Genomic DNA, 22,320 nt, shown 5'->3' on the forward strand with positions numbered 1-22,320 from the left:
TTAAACGCTAAGTGTTCATTTAGCTGCTCTGCAACAATTTTTTCAAGGATTTTCGAAATAAAGGGAAGGTGAGACACCGGTCGGTAGTTTACCATGAGGTCAGGATCGAGGTTAGGTCTTTTAAGGAGAGGATGAATAACCGCTTTTTTGAATGCTAGGGGAACAGTCCCAGAGGAAAGTGATAAGTTTATAATATTTAGCACTGATGAACCTAATAATACAAAAAGCTCCTTGATAAGTTTCCCAGGAAGTGGGTCAAGTAAACATGTTGACCTCGGACTATGTTAAGGTAACGTGTGGAGTTCCCCAGGGTTCGGTCCTTGGCCCTATACTCTTCAGCATCTACATGCTGCCGCTGGGTGATGTCATACGCAAATACGGTATTAGCTTTCACTGCTATGCTGATGACACCCAACTCTACATGCCCCTAAAGCTGACCAACACGCCGGACTGTAGTCAGTTGGAAGCGTGTCTTGATGAAATTAAACAATGGATGTCCGCTAACTTTTTGCAACTTAACGCCAAAAAATGCTGATTATCGGTCCTGCTAGACACCGACCTCTATTTAATAAAACAACTTTAACATTTGACAACCAAACAATAAAACAAGGTGACTCGGTAAAAAATCTGGGTATTATCTTCGACCCAACTCTCTCCTTTGAGTCACACATTAAAAGCGTTACTAAAACGGCCTTCTTTCATTTCCGTAATATCACTAAAATTCGCTCCTTTTGTCCACTAAAAACGCCGAGATCATTATCCATGCGTTTGTTACGTCTCGTCTCGATTACTGTAACGTATTATTTTCGGGTCTCCCCATGTCTAGCATTAAAAGATTACAGTTGGTACAAAATGCGACTGCTAGACTTTTGACAAGAACAAGAAAGTTTGATCATATTACGCCTGTACTGGCTCACCTGCACTGGCTTCCTGTGCACTTAAGATGTGACTTTAAGGTTTTACTAATTACGTATAAAATACTACACGGTCTAGCTCCAGCCTATCTTGCCGATTGTATTGTACCATATGTCCTGGCAAGAAATCTGCGTTCAAAAGACTCCGGCTTATTAGTGATTCCTAGAGTGCAAAGAAAGTCTGCGGGCTATAGAGCGTTTCCGTTCGGGTTCCAGTACTCTGGAATGCCCTCCCGGTAACAGTTCGAGATGCTACCTCAGTAGAAGCATTTAAGTCTCACCTTAAAACTCATCTGTATACTCTAGCCTTTAAATAGACCTCCTTTTTAGACCAGTTGATCTGCTGCTTCTTTTCTTTCTCCTATGTCCCCCCCTCCCTTGTGGAGGGGGTCCGGTCCGATGACCATGGATGAAGTACTGGCTGTCCAGAGTCGAGACCCAGGATGGACCGCTCGTCGGGACCCAGGATGGACCGCTCGCCTGTATCGGTTGGGGACATCTCTACGCTGCTGATCCGCCTCCGCTTGAGATGGTCTCCTGTGGACGGGACTCTCGCTGCTGTTTCTCATAGTCAGCATTGTCACTGGCGTCCCACTGGATGTGAATTCTCCCTGCCCACTGGGTGTGAGTTTTCCTTGCCCTTTTGTGGGTTCTTCCGAGGATGTTGTAGTCGTAATGATTTGTGCAGTCCTTTGAGACATTTGTGATTTGGGGCTATATAAATAAACATTGATTGATTGATTGATTATTATTGATGTTAAAGTCAGTAGAGAGTTGCTGTGAGTGAGGGTCTTCAAAAAAAAACTCATCGTCGATGATGTTATCAACGGTGGGCGGGATTACGTCACTGGGGGGGCGTCGACGAAATGACATAATCTGCGCCGGTCTCTAACTGAGACTTAGCCCAGTCCGTGAAACACTTAGCAAAGTGTGCAATGGAATCACCAAACAACTGTGGAGAGGGATTTTGTGCTGCCTGTTGGTGGCTGTGTTCAGGAGGATGAAGTCGTGGACGCGAGACGAAGCCTTTCTGACGAGTGCGAGCGTTTCGGGAAGGGACCTCACCGGACCAGGAGGCATAAATCGGGACCAGGTAACCATCCGGGCCCCAAATCATGTCATCATCTGTCTCGCATCGGCGAGTTTCAGCCTCTAACGCTCGGAGCACCATCCACGTGCCTTCATCGAAGACGTCTTTCGTGGCTGTCTGACGCGGAAGAACCTTTCTTTGTTGCTAAGAGCCTACTGTGAAGCTTGAGCCGGCATTTGTTCCTCCGTAGATTTTACCTCAAACACAGCTTGAGGTAAAAAATAAAGATTTATTAACTCAAAACAGGCTAAAACAAAAACACTGGAGCTAAGCAAAAAGGCAAACAAATGGCACTAGCATGGAAGCTAGGAATACAAACAAATAAACTAAACTTGGCACAAGGGCACAAAAAAGGGAAAATAAACCATTAGCATGAGAGCTAGAATAAACAAAATGCAGCGCGAGAGCTAGGGAGTATGGAAAGCAATTCTTCGTCAGTTGCATGAAACCAAACTAGGATCCCAGGCAGAACAACAAAAAGGGGCGAGCTTAAATAAGGTAGCAATCAATAGTAACAGGTGTGCGGGAACAGAGAGTAGCAGGTGGAACTAATAAACAACCATGGTGACAAAGCAAACAGGAAATAAGGACGTCAAACAACAGAGTGATACCAAAATGAAAAAAAACAAGAACATGGGTATGATCCGAACATGGATCATAACAGTTTGGTTTAGGAGTTATGTTTGAATACTTTTTTAATGCTTTTCTCGCATTATCTCAGGATTCTAAGAATATTACTGTCATATTGAATAAAAAAAACAAATTTAAGTCTTTTCAAACTTAACTAAAAATATGTTTTATTTTAAAACTCACAGAGATACAATATTACAGACAATATTAGACATCTTGCATGTTTGGTTTAGGAGTTATGTTTAAATAACTGTCATATTGAGTGTGACTTTTTGTGTAGGGGGGCGTGTATTGGGGTGTGTAAGGACCAGCCTGGAAGCCAGCCGCAGGTGAGTGGATTGCCTAGCTTGGACTGGTTAGCTAATCACATGTCGCCCTTATTAGCAGCAGCCGGGCGGGGCACGTTCCTGGGAGTTGAAGCGAGAGAGAGACACATGCTGGAGAGCAGAGCGAGACACACGCATCTGGCGCTCAACGTACCTGAGTGCCGAGGATGGCAGCATCCGACTCCCTGGCAGCATTGCCGCGGATTCTCGCAGCGGTGATGGCGGCCGGTCATCAGCAGCTGGAGGTGGTCCAAAGCCAGGTGGTCCAGCAGAGCCAGATTTTGTAGTCGATGGCGTCGCTTCCAACATCAGCGGCCGTCTCGATCAGCGCATAGGGGAGATAGAGGACCCCCAGGCCTTTATAGACATTTTTGAGGCCACGGCGGCGGCGTGTGGATGGCCTGAAGGAGAGTGGGTGGTGCACCTGATGCCGCTGTTGGTGGGTAGGTGCAGCGAGCGGCGCTTAGCCTACCGCCGGCCTCCCGCGTGCACTTCCCGGACCTGAGGTGGGTGGTGCTGAACCAGATCCGCTGCACCACGGAGGACCACCGACGCCGGTTCCAGCTGCTGTGACTTGGACTGGAGGACCACCCATTTGTGCTAAGGCAGCAGCTGCGGGACACAGCGATGCGATGGCTGCAGCCGGAGGAAGCTGACGGTCAAGTGGTGGAATGGCTCGTCCTCGATCAGTTCCTGGAGGCAATCCCGGCACGGACATAGGCCTGGGTCTGTTACCATCGGCCCCAAAATCTGGCAGCAGCGGTGACATTGGCAGAGGACTATCTGGCGGTGCACCGCGAGGCGCAGAGTGACTCTTCTCTCTTTTTTTTTTCTGCTTCGCATGTCCCAACGCGCCACAGGTTGCGCGCGCCACAGTCCACGGCGGGCCCGCCAGTTCCACAGCCCTGGACCTTTATTCATCCTTGTGCTTTATTGCAGGTCCCGAAGTGTCACGTTTTGACGCCTACCCAATGCCCGGGTCGACGAGCTCCTGGATCGGCTGGGCACTGCTTGCGACAAAACAGCCTGGAGTTTGGAGTTATTTTAACGTTTTCGACTGATGTACACCGTGCTGTACATCAGTCGAAAACTCTCAGACCGGGAGACTAGGTACAGCATGGTGGAGAGGGATTGCCTTGCCATCCGGTGGGCGGTCAGTGCCCTCCGGTACTACCTCCTGGGGTGCTCATTCGGCCTGTGCTCGGACCACAGTGGCTTCACTGCATGAAGGATGCCAACGCCCAGATCACCCACTGGTATCTAGCTTTGCAACCCTAAAACTTCAGAGTGATCGACAGGCCGGGGGCGCAGATGGCCGTGGTTGACTTCCCCTCCCGCTCCCACATGGCAGCTGTCTGGAGTTTAGGGGTAATAGAGTCTGGCGGTGGAGTTATGTTTATTTAACTTTAATATTTAGTATGAAAGTTATACCGTCATATTGAATAAAAACAAATTTTTTGTATTTGAAAACTTTACAAAAGCACCCAATTCTAGTAAAACTCACATAGATACATTAATACCGCCATTTTTCAAACCATGCCAGGTTTGGTTTTGGAGTTATGTTTATATATCTGTCATATTGAGTAAAAAAAAAAAAAAAAACTTTTTGTGTTTGCAAACCTTACAAAAGCTCACCCATCCATCCATTTTTACCACTTATTCCCTTTGGGGTAGCGGGGGCGCTGCTGCCTATCTCAGCTACAATCGGGCGGAAGGCGGTGCACACCCTGGACAAGTCGCCACCGTGGGTTCCCTCTGGGTACTCCGGCTTCCTCCTACTTCTAAAGACATGCACCTGGGGATAGGTTGATTGGCAACACTAAATTGGCCCTAGTGTGTGAATGTGAGTGTGAATGTTGTCTGTCTATCTGTGTTGGCCCTGCGATGAGGTGGTGACAAAAACTCATGTTTATTTTAAAACTCACAAATAAACAGTTTTTCAGGCATTATTAGAAATTCTGCATGTTTGGTGTAGGAGTTATGTTTGAATACATTTTCATTGCTTTTTTCACATTATCTCAGGACATTACTGTCATATTAAGTAAACAACTTTTTTTTTTTTTTGCAAACCTTACTAAAGCAAATGTTTCTAGTAAAACTCACAAACATACATTATTTCAGGAGTCTGCCTACACAAATGAAGTAGAGCGGCTGACTGGGTGGTGCAGGGAAAATAACCTAGTCAGTAACATTACCAAGATGAAGGAGCTGATTATGGACTTCCGGAGGAAAAAAAAGGAATGTATTCAACCACTGTGCATAAACGGGGACTATGTGAAGAGGGTCTCTAACTTCAGGTTCCTGGGCATCCAGATCGGGGAAGACCTGTCGTGGAGTGTGAAAACCTCAGTGACACATCAAAAAAGTACAGCAGAGAGTTTACTTTCTGAGACTCCTCAGAAAGAACCACCTGTCACAAAAACTGTTTGTCTTTCTATCGCTGCTCAGTAGAGACTGTGCTGACATACTGCATATGTGAATGGTATGCCAGCTGCACAGCGGCAGAGAGAAATGCACTTCAGAGGGTCATAAAAACTGCCATGAATATCAATGGCTGCTCTCTCCCCTCCCGAGATGAACTGTAGAGTGCCGGGTGACTCAAAAAGGCCCAAAACATTATAAGGGACCCATCTCACCCCGGACATAAACTTTTTGAACTGCTGCCCTCGGGCAGGAGATACAGGACAATAAAATGCCAGACAAACAGATTCAAGAACACTTTCTACCCGAGAGCTATAGTGTTGCTGAACACGAAGGATGAAAAAGAATGAGCTGTGTACTTGGTATTTTATGTTTTTTATGTATTTATTTGTATCTATTTATCTAAGTACCAATGTTTGTATGATTTGTATGTGTCATTATTAATTTGCACTAAATGAGTTTGCTTGCCATTTCGTTGTACAATGCACAATGACAGTAAATATCTACTCTCTTCTATCATATTTTACATATTGAATGTGACAGTTATACTGTCATATTGAGTAAAAAAAATATTTTTGTGTTTGCAGACCTTACAAAAGAATATGATTCTAGTAAAACCCACATAGATACATTAATACTGGCATAATTAGACATATTGCATGTTTGATTTTATAGTTATGTTTTTATATCTTTCATTTTTAGTATTACAGTTACACTGTTATATTGAGTAAGAAAATATATTTTTTTGTGTTAGCAAACCTTACAAAAGCTCATGTTTCTAGTACAACTCTTAAAGATACATTATTTTAGGCATTAATAGACATTTAGTATGTTTGGTTTAGGAGTTAAGTTGGAATGGATTATTATTGCTTTTTTCGCATTATTTCGGGATTCTAAGAACATTACTGTCATATTGAGTAAAAAAAATATTTCCATCCATCCATTTTCTACCGTTTATTCCCTTCGGGGTCACGGGAGGCGCTGGAGCCTATCTCAGCTACAACCGGGCGGAAGGCGGAGTACACACTAGACAAGTCGCTACCTCATCGCAGGTCCAACACAGATAGACAACATTCACACTCACATTCACACACTAGGGCCAATTTAGTGTTGCCAATCAACCTATCCCCAGGTGCATGTCTTTGGAAGTGGGAGGAAGCCGGAGTACCCGTTATGCTTGTCTAATTTTTGTATTGCTTTGTTTGCATTATCTCTGGATTCTAAGAACAATACTGTCATATTGAGTAAAAAATATTTTTTCTTTTTGCAAACCTTACACAAGCACATAGTTCTAGTAAAACTCAAAAATATACATTTATACAGGCGTTATTAGACATATTGCATGTTTGGTTTGAGAGTTATGCTTGAATACTTTTTATTGCTTTTTTTGCATTATCTCACAATACTAAGAACGTTACTGTCATATTAAATAAAAAACTAAATTTTGTGTTTGCAGACCTTACAAAATCACATGTTTCTAGTAAAACTCACAAATATATTAATATAGGCATTAAGACATTTTGTATATTTGGGTGAGGAGTTGTGCTTGAATTTTTTTTGTATTGTTTTCGCAACATTTCAGGATTCTAAGAACATTACTGTCATATTGAGTAAAACACAAATGTTTGTGTTTGCAAACCTGACAAATGCACATGATTCTAGTAAAACTCACAAAGATACAATAATACAGGCATTATTAGACAAATTGCTTGTTTGTTTTACTGCTTTGTTCGCATTATCTCAGGATTCTAAGAACATTACTGTCATATCGAGTAAAAAACAATTAGTTGTGTTTGCAAACCTTAAAAAAGCACATTTCTAGTAAAACTCATATACATCAATACAAGTCATGTGACTGACATGTGCTTGTCATGAGACTCATGTGACTGTGACTTGACTGTCATGTGACTGTCAAGTGACAGTAAGTGACAGTTACCTTCTTAGATCAGCAATAATATTAGTGGGATTTATTTTAGAACTTTTATTGCTTAAAAGTAGTAATGAATCAAAATCCATGTTATGATTTACATATTTAAGGCTGCCATTACTTCACATCAAACATTGCACTTTAGACATTGTTTGAGGGAACACGTTGCATATTTTGTGTTTTGCTATAAAAAACAGTTTTCTTTGACCAAAAGGGCATAAAACTGATTTATTTTAACAGATAGATCTACTGTAAGATGGATCTAGAGCAGGGATGGCCAAAGTGGAGGCCACGAAACAAATTTGTCCCCTAGTGTCATTTTGTTTGGGACGCAAAAGGGTGGCTACCAAATGCAAATTATGTTCATACCGACCTCTTTCAATCTGCACAGTCACTGATGGCGTGTCCACAGGGCAATGCTGCAAATAAGTCTTTAGATTTTACTGCGATAACCTGACAGCTCAGTCTCCAGAACTGTGAAGTAAAATCATCAGTGGTACCATTTTTTCATTTACAGTAACGCAATGTAAAAAACGTAGTGTAAATTTCACGGTAAAAAAAAAAAAATCAGCAGAATTTTGCCTTAAAATACAAGTGGTACTGTCTTTTAATTTATAGTAATACACTGTAAAAAAAAAAAAAACAGGAATCGTTGATTTCACGGAAAAAAATATGTTGGCAAAATTTTGCGTTAAAATACCAGTGGTACTGTTTTTCCATTTACAGTTTTTGCACTGTGAAAAAACAGAATGTAGATTTCACGTTAAAGAAAAAAAAAGTCAGTAGAGTTGTGCGTTAAAATACCAGTGGTACTGTTTTTCCATTTAGTAATTCACTGTAAAAAACGTAGAGTAGATTTGGGACGGCGTGGCGCAGTGGGAGATTAGCCGTGCGCAACCCGAGTGTCCCTGGTTCAAATCCCACCTAGTACCAACCTCGTCACGTCCGTTGTGTCCTGAGCAAGACACTTCACCCTTGCTCCTGATGGGTACTGGTTGGCGCCTTGCATGGCAGCTCCCTCCATCAGTGTGTGAATGTGTGTGTGAATGGGTAAATGTGGAAGTAGTGTCAAAGCGCTTTGAGTACCTTGAAGGTAGAAAAGCGCTATACAAGTACAACCCATTTATCATCTAAATGATAAATGGGTTGTACTTCTATAGGTGGCGGAATATTGCATTGAAATACAAGTGGTACTGTTTTTCCATTTACAGTAATGCACTGTAAAAAAAAAACAGAGCGTAGATTTTATGGTAAAAAAAAGTCAGCAGAATTTTGCGTTAAAATACTAGTGGTACTGTTTTTCAATTTACAGTAATGCACTGTCAAAAACAGGGGGCGTAAATTTCACGGTAAATAAAAGTAAGCAGAATTTTGTGTTAAAATACCAAGGGTACTGTTTTACATTTACAGTAATGCACTGTAAAAAACGGAGAGTAGATTTCACGGTAAAAAAAGGCGGCAGAATTTTGGATTAAAATACCAGTGTTATTGTTTTTCAATTTACAGTAATGCACTGTAAAAAAAGCAAGGAGCATAGATTTCACGGTAAAAGTCGGCAGAATTTTGCTTTGAAATAGCGGTGGTACTGTTTTTCCATTTACAGTAATGCACTGTAAAAAAACAGGGAGTGTAGATTTCACAGTAAAAAAAAGTCGGCAGAATTTTACGTTAAAATACTAGTGGTACTGTTTTTCCATTCAAAGAAATGCACTGGAGAAGACGGCCATGGATGTACGAGTGCCTTTTTTAGCATGTTCAACACCACCACGATTAAATTGGTATGAAATGTTCATATAGTTACATCCCGAGTAGGATCCTAGCGTCAAGCAGTCATGTTGCTATAGCAAATTGGTTCACTCATCAAGCGTCAAAGAACGCCCAGCAACATTTATTTTCCTCGTTTTATTGCATGACCAAGAGGACACTACAGAGTCGCCATGTCCTTCATTTAGTCCGTCTTCAGGCCCTCCTTGATGAGGTTCAGTTCGTAGCACATGGTCTCAAAGCGATACGCCATTCGGATCTGGGCCACGTTGGTCTTACGGATGTCGTTGCCCTCGGGACCGTCTTTCAGGTAGTGCTGACCCAGGAAGTGAACTTTCTCCTGCGCACACACACACCAGAAGTGTTCTTAGGGAGTTCAAAGTAAAAACAACCACAGATTTTATGATTAGAAACTAGCTGCTCAGTCACCAAAATTTTACCATAAGAACAGAAGTGGTACCGTTTTTATATTGTAAAACAACTGTAGATTTTATGGTAAAAAACTGGCAGCTGAGAAGCTAAAATTGTACCATCAAAATAACAGTAGAAGAGTTATTCCAATTACAGTAATACACTGTAAGAACGATCGTGGATTTTACGGTTTAAAAACAATCGCAGCCCAGTGTCCAATATTTTACTGTAAAAAAAATAAGTAATTGCTTTTTTTACATTTACAGTGATGCACTTTAAAATCATAAGATTTTAGGGTAAAAACCTGGCAGCTCAGTCGCCCGAATGTTATCATTACAGTAACAATGGTCCTGTTTTTACATTTACAGTAATGCACTGTAAAAACAACCATAGAGTTTACGATTAGAAAGTAGCAACTCAGTCGTAAAAATTTTACCAATAGAACAGAAGTGGTACCATTTTTATATTTACAGTAAGGGACTGTCAATAACCAGAGATTTTAGCTGACAGTTTTTTTTTTACCGTCAAAATAACAATGGAAGAGCTACTCCAATTACAGTAATACACTGTGAAAATGATCGATTTTACAGTAAAGATCATTTTTAGCCCAGTGTCTAGTATTTTACTGCAAAAAATTTAAGTGATTGCATTTTTTTAACATTTACAGTAATGCACTGTACAATCATAGATTTTACAGTAAGAAAATCTTTCTTGGGGTCAATCGCCCAAAGTTTCCCATCAAAATGACAGTGGTAGTATTTTTCCATTTACAATAAGACACTGTGAAAACTATTGTGGATTTTACAATAAATACAACTGTCAGCTCAGTCGCAGAAAAAGGCTAACAGTTATTCCAATTACAGTAAGACACTGTGAAAACAATAGTGGATTTTATGGTAAAAAAAAGTTGCCAGGTCAGAAGTTTTAAAGGCGTGCTACCTCATGGGACATGGCGCTCTGCAGCACACTGTTCCTGGAGATCTCACACATGTCGCAGGTGCTGAGCTTGAAGACCTGAGCGGCGATGGCGTACTCCTCCATCAAGGGCTCCTGGGGACACAAAGGTCAGCACGGGGGCCGAGGCGAGACTGGGCAGGCCGCTAATGCGAGACCTTGGTGTAGTGGAACTGCATCGGGTCGTCAGTTGACAGTGAGACCACCAGGCCTTTCTTCTGGAACTCCAGCAGGGGGTTCTTGGCATACTCCAGGAACAGACTGTTGTTGCTTAGGGGGGACATGGCGATTGGGATCTGGGTCAGGAAGTACAAGTACTGCAGCACCGGACTCTGCCCGTGTTGGAATACAAGATTTGACAGAAAATACTGTCCATCAGCCAAATAATAGAAAATAAATATTCATGAAAATATTTCATTATTTTCTACATTCTTTGCAATGACAACATGAAATAAGTCAAAAAAACACTAAAATCAAGATCAATTTTCTTTATTTACATTATATATATATATGTATATATATATATATATATATATATATATATATATATATATATATATATATATATATATATATATATATATATACTGTATATATATGTTTATATGTATATATATGTATTTATATATATATGTATGTATATACATATATATAAACATACATATACATTATATATATGTATATATCTATACATTATATATATGTATATATCTATACATATATATATATATATAGATATATACATATATATATATGTATATATATATATATATATATGTATATAAATACATATATATATATATATATATATATATATATATATATATATTTATATATCCATCCATCCATCCATTTTCTACCGCTTATTCCCTTTCGGGGTCGCGGGGGGCGCTGGCGCCTATCTCAGCTACAATCGGGCGGAAGGCGGGGTACACCCTGGACAAGTCGCCACCTCATCGCAGGGCCAACACAGATAGACAGACAACATTCACACTCACATTCACACACTAGGGCCAATTTAGTGTTGCCAATCAACCTATCCCCAGGTGCATGTCTTTGGAAGTGGGAGGAAGCCGGAGTACCCGGAGGGAACCCACGCATTCACGGGGAGAACATGCAAACTCCACACAGAAAGATCCCGAGCCTGGATTTGAACCCAGGACTGCAGGACCTTCGTATTGTGAGGCAGACGCAGACGCACTAACCCCTCTGCCACCGTGAATATATATATATATATATATATATATATATATATATATATATATATATATATATATATATATATATATATATATATATATATATATATATTGGTTTGTTGCTTTTATGTTCTTTTTTGTCTCTTACGCTACTTTACATTATTTTATGTTCTGCTTTATCTTATATCATTTTATTTTTTTTAATGTGTTACTGTATATAAAATAGGATATAGTGGTAACATATTTTAAATAAACCAAAGGTAATATTTTTTAAATGAAAATGAGTAACAAGTTGAATTTGATTGATAAAATTATGTTTTGATGTTGTATAAATCATATATATTATTCCCTTTCACTTCAATTCTGTTATTAATTTAAACATTTTCATTCAGCTATCACAATACTGTAATGAATGAAAATAATAAGTGTAATTATTGTATTTTGGAAAAAATGGACTCTGACCTTTTTGAGGTTAAGGCCGTGAGAAATGTTGTCAGCCGTCATGAAGGCAGCCAGCAGGTGAGTGATGGCGCCTGCTTCACCGCAATGTGGCCTAAACAGGAAGGTGTTCATCCCGCGTTCTCTGCAAGCAACACATCATCACTCAGCATCATAAACACACAACACACTGTCTTAAGACAACACAAAAACATTCAACAGAAACATCAACACTCAACATAAACAAAAAACACTCAACATAAACATAAAAAAGCATTTAAGATAAACACTCAACATAAAAATCAACATGTAAATAGTAAATGGGTTATACCTGTATAGCGATTTTCTACCTTTTTAAGGAACTCAAAGCGCGTTAACACTATTTCCACATTCACCCATTCACACACTGATGGCGGGAGCTGCCATGTAAAGCGCTAACCAGGACCCATCCAGAGCAAGGGTAAAGTGTCTTGCTCAAGGACACAAAGGACGTGACGAGGTTGGTAGAAGGTGGGGATTGTACAGGAACCCTCAGGTTCAACATTCAACATAAATTCTGAACATAAACATCAACACTCAACAAAAACCTGTAATATTAACATAAACATCAACACTCAAGGTAAACATCAACACTCAACATAAACATCAACACAAACAAAACACTAAACATAAACATCAACACTCAACATAAACACCTGCCATAAACATCAACACTCAATATCAATACTCAACATAAACATCCACACTCAACAAACACTCAACATAAACATCAATACTCAACATAAACATCAACACTCAACCTAAACACATAACATACACATCAACACTCTACATCAGGCCTGGGCATTTTGCTGCCCGCGAGCCACATCTGGACCTTGGTGCGTCCTTGTCCGGCCCGAGTGAGGCCAATCATAAATAACAAAATACATTTAAAAAAGTATCTATGTCGAGTGTGCAATACAACCGTGCTGCTTTTGTTTTGAAAAGCATTATTCGTATTACTTCTGTGTGGACGTATGCGCGTGTGTGATTGTGAGTGAATGTGAACAGCGGCAATCACAAATTAAAAAATAATTAAAAAAAAAAAAAACATCTATGTCGTGCGTGCAATACAACAGTGCTATTTTTATTTTGAAAAGTTGTATTTATGGACGTATGTCCGTGTGTAATCTGTGAGAAAAGGTGCACAGCGACAAGCGATGCCCGGCTACCCCCGAGATGTCAGTTCACGCTAAAATAAGAAAAGTTGATGACGAATGCCGTGTTTTAAACAAGACATGGACTGCCAAGTATTTCTTTACAGAAATTAAAGGTAAAGTCGTGTGCTTAATTTGTGGTACACAGGTTGCTGTGTTTAAAGAATATAATTTGAATCGCCACTACACGAAGAAGCACGAGGAAAAATACCGGAATATGTCCGATGAAGAGTGCGCAAGGGAGGCTGATGTGTTGATGGTAAAACTGTAAAAACCAACAAGGAATTTTTGACAAATTTCACACCCCTAGGGATGCAGCCGTCAGGACAAGTTTCGTCATTCCTCACAAAATCGCCAGAAAAAGGAAAACGTTTTCTGACGGAAAGTTTATCAAGGAGTTCTTATTGGACTCTGTTGCGCTGATATGCCCGGAGAAGAGGGGCGCATTTGAGAATGTGTCACTCTCCCAATGCACTGTAACGAGGCGGGTTGAGACCATCGCTGGAAACTTGGAGCTTCAGCCGAAGAACAGAATGGCCGACTTTGACTGTTTGTCGTTGGCTTTGGGTAAGAGCTGCAATGCACATGACACCGCCCAGCTCCTCATCTTTTTAGGTGGGATAACTACAGACTTTCAAATGACGGAGGAGCTGGCAACCATGCAGTCAATAAAAGAGACAACCACAGGTACTGACTTGTTCACAGAGGTAAATGCGTGTTTGGACATGTTAGGACTGAAATGGGACAAGCTGGCAGGTGTGACAACCGATGGTTGTCCAAATCTGAAGAGGAAAAATGTTGGACTTTTATAGAGGATGCAGGATAAAGTGACAGAAATTAACCCTGTGCAGAAATTGACATTTTTACATTGTATTACACATTAGGAAGGGTTGTGTAAGAATGTGTTAAAAATAAAACCATCAAAAGCAATCTGCTTTTGTATGAATTAAGTTAGGTTAAATGAAATTATTATTATTTATATTATTAATCTTACAGTACATCAAAAATAATCCATCCATCCATCCATTTCCTACTGCTTGTCCTGTTCGGGGTTGCGAGGGTGCTGGAGCCTATCTCAGCTGCATTCGGGCGGAAGGCGGCGTACACCCTGGACAAGTCGCTATCTCATCACAGGGCCAACACAGATAGAGAAAACATTCACACTCAGATTCACACACTAGGGCCAATTTAGTGTTGCTAATCACATTGAGTAAAATGTAATTGAAATATTGTCGATGTGGCCCTCCAGCAGTGCTCGGGTTGCTCATGCGGCCCCCGGTAAAAATTGCCCACCCTTCTCTACATAAACTCTTAACATAAATATCAACACTCAACACAAACATCCACACTCAACATAAACATCACCACTCAACAAAAACACTTAGCATAAATATCAATACTAAACATAAACATCAACACTCAACATAAACATTAAAAATATTCAACATAAACACTCAAAATAAACATCCACACTCAACATAAACATCAACACTCAACAAAAACACTTAACATGAACATCAACACTCAACATAAACACTAACAAAAATACTTAACATCAATCAATCAATGTTTACTTATATAGCCCTAAATCACTAGTGTCTCAAAGGGCTGCACAAAGCACAACACAAACCACTACCACATCCTCGGTAGGCCCACATAAGGGCAAGGAAAACTCACACTCAGTGGGCTGCGGTGACAATGATGACTATGAGAACCTTGGAGAGGAGGAAAGCAATGGATGTCGAGCGGGTCTAACATGATACTGTGAAAGTTCAATCCATAATGGATCCAACACAGTCGCAAGAGTCCAGTCCAAAGCGGATCCAACACAGCAGCGAGAGTCCCGTTCACAGCGGAGCCAGCAGGAAAACATCCCAAGCGGAGGCGGATCAGCAGCGCAGAGATGTCCCCAGCCGATACACAGGCGAGCACTACATGGCCACCGGATCAGACCGGACCCCCTCCACAAGGGAGAGTGGGACACAGGAGAAAAAGAAAAGAAACGGCAGATCAACTGGTCGAAAAAGGGAGTCTATTTAAAGGCTAGAGTATACAAATGAGTTTTAAGGTGAGACTTAAATGCTTCTACTGAGGTGGCATCTCAAACTTTTACCGGGAGGGCATTCCAGAGTGGAGCCCGAAATGAAAGCGCTCTATAGCCCGCTGACTTTTTTTGGGCTTTGGGAATCACCAATAAGCCGGAGTCCTTTGAACGCAGATTTCTTGCCGGGACATATGGTACAATACAATCGGCAAGATAGGATGGAGCTAGACCGTGTAGTATTTTATACGTAAGTAGTAAAACCTTAAAGTCACATCTTAAGTGCAGGTGAGCCAGTACAGGCGTAATGTGATCAAACTTTCTTGTTCTTGTCAAAAGTCTAGCAGCCGCATTTTGTACTAACTGTAATCTTTTAATGCTAGACATGGGGAGACCCGAAAATAATACATTACAGTAATCGAGACGAGACGTAACAAACGCATGGATAATGAGCTCAGCGTCTTTAGTGGACAGAATGGAGCGAATTTTAGCGATATTACGGAGATGAAAGAAGGCCGTTTTAGTAACGCTTTTAATGTGTGACTCAAAGGAGAGAGTTGGGTCAAAGATAACACCCAGATTCTTTACCGTGTCGCCTTGTTTAATTGTTTGGTTGTCAAATGTTAGAGTTGTATCATTAAATAGAGGTCGGTGTCTAGCAGGACCGATAATCAGCATTTTCGTTTTTTTGGCGTTGAGTTGCAAAAAGTTAGCGGACATCCATTGTTTAATTTCATTAAGACACGCCTCCAGCTGACTACAGTCCGGCGTGTTGGTCAGCTTTAGGGGCATGTAGAGTTGGGTGTCATCAGCATAACAGTGAAAGCTAATACCGTATTTGCGTATGATGTCACCTAGCGGCAGCATGTAGATGCTGAAGAGTGCAGGGCCAAGGACCGAACCCTGGGGAACTCCACACGTTACCTTAACGTAGTCCGAGGTCACATTGTTATGGGAGACACACTGCATCCTATCAGTAAGATAAGAGTTAAACCAAGACAGGGCTAAGTCTGACATACCAATTCGTGTTTTGATACGTTCTAATAAAATATTATGATCGACGGTATCGAAAGCAGCGCTAAGATCGAGGAGCAGCAACATAGATGACGCATCAGAATCCATCGTTAGCAATAGATCATTAGTCATTTTTGCGAGGGCTGTCTCCGTGGAGTGATTTGCCCTGAAACCGGATTGAAAGGTTTCACATAGATTGTTAGACGCTAAGTGTTCATTTAACTGCTCCGCAACAATTTTTTCGAGGATTTTTGAAATAAAGGGAAGGTGAGACACCGGTCGGTAGTTTACCATGAGGTCAGGATCGAGGTTAGGTCTTTTAAGAAGAGGATGGATAACCGCTTTTTTGAATGCTAGGGGAACAGTGCCCGAGGAAAGTGATAAGTTTATAATATTTAGCACTGATGGACCTAATAATACACAGAGCTCCTTGAACAGTTTCCCAGGAAGTGGGTGAAGTAAACATGTTGTTTGTTTTATTCCATTTACACGTTGTAACAATTCCTCTAACGTTATTTCCTCAAAACAAGAGAAACTATTTTGGAGGGCAGTATCCGCCGTATATACAATCGTGTCAGTGTTAATAGAACCCAGTTGTAGCTGGGACGCATTGTCTTTAATCTCCTTTCTAATGACTTCAATTTTATTACTAAAGAATTGCATAAAGTCATCAAACATAATAAACATCAACACTCAACACTCAATATCAACACTCAACATAAACATCAATACTTAATATAAACATCAACACTCAATGTAAACACTTAACATACACATCAACACTACATAGACACTTAACATAAACACACTCAACATAAACATCCACACTCAACATAAACATCAACACTCAACACACTTAACATAAACACCTAACATAAACATCAACACTCAACATAAATATTAACCCTCGACACTCTGTGTTTGAAACATGTATGTATCCTTGCAGTGTCGTTACAAACTGCAGTATTTACAGTAACATCATTATCAACACTCAACATAAACACTTAACATAAATAACACTCAACACAGACATCCACACTCAACACCAGATTGTGATGGAAAACATGCAACTATCCTTGCACTATCCATTACAAACTGCAGTATTTACAGTAACATAAAAACTGAACATAAACACTCAACATAAACATCAAGACTCAACATCAACACTAAACATAAACATGCACACTCAACACTCAGATTGTGATGGAACACATGTAAGTATCCTTGTCATGATCCGTCACCCAGATCATGGCATGATTTATGTTTGGTAGTTTTCCTGTTTTAGTCTGTTTCCTGGGGGCACCCTCTTTCCCTGTTTACTGTTGGTTTCCATGGGCACTGATCCTCCTCACCTGTCTTTGTTCCCACCAGGTGTTTTGGTTAATTACTCCCCTTTATAGTTTTCTGTCACCCAGCATTAGTTGTTGGGTCAAAGTTTGCTAAAGGCAAAAATGTTCTCCTGGTTTTTCTCCTCGCTGTAGTGATTGTTCTACACACTAGTATTCCCCGTTTTTCACCCTTGGTGAAATTTAGTTTTTTGTTTTTAGCTCCACGCTTGTTAGCATCCTCAGTTTTGTGTTTTGATCCTGCCTTAAAATAATTAAAACTTTAATCCTACCTGCACACCGCTCCAGCTTGTTTTCTGCGTTGGAGGGAACACTACCAGCGCAATCCCTGTGGATTGCGCAATGACTTGGCTAACTGCTGGCTGCTGTGCAGTAAGACCGTATTACTATATGAATTATATTATACATTTCCATAGTTTAGTTAGCTGAGGTATATAATGTACAGTGTATTTTGTCAACAACTGTATGTGTGTAACGTATTTCTTGTGCTGGGCAATCATAAAACAGCTGCGAAGACCCACTATGTGAGGCACCTGTTCTCCGGCCTCTTGGTGGTAGAGGGCGCTAGTGATCCCAGAGATCATTCTTGCACTACTCGGCTGGGCCTGAAGACATCTGAAGCCGGTATGTTTTAAAGATGTCGTTTGCCTGCATATCGTAAAAACAACCGTCCAACAGTTTACAATCATTTGTAAACTTATAGGTGCCGACCATCAGGGCCGAGTTGTGACGAAAGAATGTGTCGTTGTTGAGATATTAAGCCGAGTTGGTAAGTGAATTTGTTTGCTAATAGTAGCTACTAGCTGTACCCATGTATTTTCTATGGGCGGTTAGCATCGGGTTTTAATCCCGTTTCCTCCAATGTTTCTGATCTGATTGAATTTATATTTATGTCGAGTCTTTATTTTGGGTACTTAAATATGGTGACTGAGTATTGTGGCGTTTTAAAGCCATCTGCATTTTTTATGCTACAATAAAAACAATAAATGAACACGGCCGCTGGACCCCGGTTACACCTGTCATAGTGACAACACTGTGTTACCCCTGTCTTAGTAATAACACTGTGTGCTGTCGTGTTTGTTATTTTCTACATACATGTGATTGTTCAATATTTTTAATGTTAGCAGTGTTATCGCTAATAATGATGATAATAAATGTGTTGCGTCACATGCTCTCTCTCCCTCCCTCTCACCTTGTATTCAACTTAAAAGCAATAACCTTAATACTTCCTGTTGCACATATCTTACATACTTTGCTATGATTGTGACCTGTGCTTTTTGAAATGTAAAAGTTTTCAAATAATTAAAAGAGACCATTTTGTTTGACTGCTTGATTACACCATTTCCAATACAACATTGATCATCAACAACATAAATGTCAACACCCACACTGATCAACAAGTGTGCAAACAAGAGAAAACGCTTCAACATAAAAGGTGTGTCACTCACCTCCTGAGCTGGTTGAGCACGGCGATGTTGGCGTACATGTAGTAAATGTAGTACGTGTATGACGGGTTCTTCTCCAAGTCCCACTCCTCTGGTTTGGGGCTCTTGGTGGAGAACATGTGACCGCTGTGCTTGGACTCGTCGTCCACGCTATCAAAACCTGTCACCTACGCGGCAGACGGCACACACTGATTGTGGCACGCACGTTATTGTCGTTGCAATTTCTTTTCAATTATTCTGGCAAATTACATTTAAACAAGGTGATGCATTTAATCGATCACCGCATAGTTCAATAACACAAATGGTAATATTGCTCTATTTTTGCCAATGAAAAAAACAAGAATGCATTTTTTTAAGAACGTTTGAAATTTGTAATCCTGCTGCTATTAATAAGCGCTATGAGAAATAAGTCACGGTGTCAACATTGACGTTAGCAAGAAAAGCATTAAAGACAATTTATGCTATTTATAGTGGGGGCAACACAAAAGAATATTGCCATAACACGACTTTCTCGATCATAGAAGGAGTATACCGTAAATATAAACATTATCCTGGTTTTACCAGTAATTGTTAGCCTATTTTATCCACTTTATTTTGAAGTTAGTTTAACATTATAACTCATTATTACAGACATTTTATCAAAACAAAATGTTCCTTATTTTCCATGCATAAACGTATATAATCGAGGAAATATACATAATTTAAAAAAACTACACAGGTTGCAAAATTCCATCTTTTTTCTGTAAAATAGTTAGATTTTACGTCACAACTATTTCCTAAGTATTTTTTAATTCTCATAAAAGCAGTTTACCATGACTTTAAATTTGTTCTTGGTAATTGTCCAAATCGATGCGAGAAGTTTCTGCGCAAAATGATTACTTTGATCGTAACAATCAAATTAATATATCTTTAAGAGGCTTTATCGTGCGTAAGAAATGCACCACATTTTTTAGACGTTATACTCTGGGGCAATGTTGTCCAAAGTGCGGGCCAGGGTCATTTGTGGCCCATGGCTACAATTATTGACCTATTTAATGCACCATTAAATATTACACTTTGAAATATTTTGGGGGAAAATATTGCATATTTTGTGCGTTTGCCATATGAATAATAATGTTTTCTTTGACAAAAAGGGCGTAAAACAAACAGAAAAAACATGGAAAATATAAAAAAAACTCATGGATAGATCTGAAGTTGACCTACAGACATAAACGTGGAAAGTAAAAAAAATTGCATTACTTATTTTTAAAACCTAATTTTTTCCATACTTTCGACACTCAAGTCTCGCGATCATCTTCAGTTGTTTTTATGTTCTTTAATGTTTTGAATGCCCTTTTTTGTCAAAGAAAACTTTGCTTTTTAACAATGCAAATACACAAAATATGGAATATTTTCCCAAAAATATATTTCGAATTGGGATATTTCATATGAAGTATTTGGAGCCTTAGGTATGTCAATAATTCATAACAACATTGATTTTGATGCATTGTAATCTTATGAGCAATTAAAAGTTTAAAAAAAGAAAATCCAAGTAAAATTACTAGAGATCCAAAAGGGTCCCACACATTAAAGTGTTCGTCTCTTTTTTTTTTCTTTTTTTTTTTTACTTTCAACAGGCAAATCTCTGGATAACATCAGATCTATCTGTTGATTATAAGTTTTTACATATATTTTATGTTTTTGTGTTTTAAATGCCCTTTCTGTAAAATAAAACTGTTTTTTAACAATGCAAACACACAAAATATGCAGTATATTTCCCCGAAAAATAATTCAAATTGTAATAATTTATGTAAAGTAAGTCACTACAATTCTGAGGTCCCCTCAAAGGTTTCTTATTGTCATCCCATTGGGTTGAGTTTTTTCTTGCCCTGATGTGGGATTTGAGCCGAGAATGGCGTTGTGGCGTGTGTAGCCCTCGTAATTTAGCGCTATGTAAGTAAAAACATTGAACATTTTTAAGACATACTTGCCAACCTTGAGACCTCCGAATTCGGGAGATGGGGGGTGGTGGGTAAGGGGGGGAGGAGTATAGCTAGAATTCACTAAAATTCAAGTATTTATTTCATTATATATATATATATATATATATATATATATATATATATATATATATATATATATATATATATATATATATATATACTTGAATTTCAGTGTTCCTTTATTTACACATATACACACACTCCTCTCTACTCATTGTATTTAAAAGTGCAATTCTTAGCAACCAGTAGCAAAGCCTTTGAAGGTGCATATGTATGGGCAGCATCTGTGACATTTAATTTGCAGGACAGGAGTGACTTTAGGATTGAGTTCTATTTTTTGTCACTATCTTTTTTTGGACATTACTACTGGCCGTAGTTTTGAAGCAACGCATGATGGGATTACGGATGTTGTGTGTCAGTGTATTAACGTGCCGGCTAGCATAAACACATGCTGAGAAATAGCTCCGTTCCTGCCTACTTTATGGGTTATAGATAAATCTATGAATGACGGAGACATATATAATAGTCTCTTTCTTGTTCTGTGTGCAGTTGTGCACTCTCCAACAGCCGTAGATGTTATAATGTGACTGGGCCAGCACGCTGTTTATATGGACGAAGAGAGGACGGCTGAAAATCGGGAGAAATTCGGGAGAATGGTTGTCCCGGGATAATTTCGGGAGAGGCACTGAATTTCGAGACTCCCGGAAAATTCGGGAGAGTTGGCAAGTATGTTTTAAGATGGCAAACTAAAAATATTTCAAAGTGTAATGTTTAATATGAAGCCATTGGAAACGTAAATATATCAATAATTCATTACAACATTGATTTGGATGCATTATTATTTTTAAAACAATGACCGTTTTCAAGCAAAAAAGCAGCCTTCATGACAGATTTGTGCTATTAAAATCAACATTTCAACTTTTTTTTTACCTGTTGACATTTTTCAGTTTTGTATTTATCTATTTTTGAATGGTACGTTTAGAAACTGCCGCGGACCGCAAAAGACCCTCGGGCCACACTTTGGTCACCCTGCATGAATGCTCCAAGTTGGAGGACATTTTCATGTGATGAACTATTGGTTGAGCTCACATGCTTGAGGAAGATGCTGAGGTCCGGATTGGACTTTGGGTCAATGGTGGCCTGAAAGACAGGAAGGAAGATGTTCTCCAACATCTTTCCAAAGTGGGGCACAAAGTTCCTGGCCCTGAAGATGTCGCTAAAG

At 39.7% G+C, this 22,320-nt stretch overlaps 1 protein-coding gene across 1 annotated transcript in view; it reads right to left on the bottom strand.

Annotated features, from left to right (window-relative positions):
- Nucleotides 1–9,195: 9,195 nt before the first annotated feature.
- ampd1 (adenosine monophosphate deaminase 1 (isoform M)) overlaps nucleotides 9,196–22,320 on the bottom strand; it is a 47,958-nt gene continuing 34,833 nt past the window's right edge. The window contains exons 10-15 of the mRNA XM_061889703.1: nucleotides 22,188–22,314; nucleotides 19,120–19,283; nucleotides 12,099–12,219; nucleotides 10,596–10,769; nucleotides 10,423–10,533; nucleotides 9,196–9,412 (exon numbers count right to left, since the gene is read on the bottom strand). Of these exons, the coding sequence (XP_061745687.1) occupies nucleotides 9,257–9,412; nucleotides 10,423–10,533; nucleotides 10,596–10,769; nucleotides 12,099–12,219; nucleotides 19,120–19,283; nucleotides 22,188–22,314 (853 nt within the window). The 3' untranslated portion in view covers nucleotides 9,196–9,256. The remainder of the gene's footprint in view (nucleotides 9,413–10,422; nucleotides 10,534–10,595; nucleotides 10,770–12,098; nucleotides 12,220–19,119; nucleotides 19,284–22,187; nucleotides 22,315–22,320) is intronic.

Source organism: Nerophis ophidion, linkage group LG27, assembly GCF_033978795.1.
Source record: "Nerophis ophidion isolate RoL-2023_Sa linkage group LG27, RoL_Noph_v1.0, whole genome shotgun sequence".
In the NCBI taxonomy this organism is placed as follows: Eukaryota; Metazoa; Chordata; class Actinopteri; order Syngnathiformes; family Syngnathidae; genus Nerophis; species Nerophis ophidion.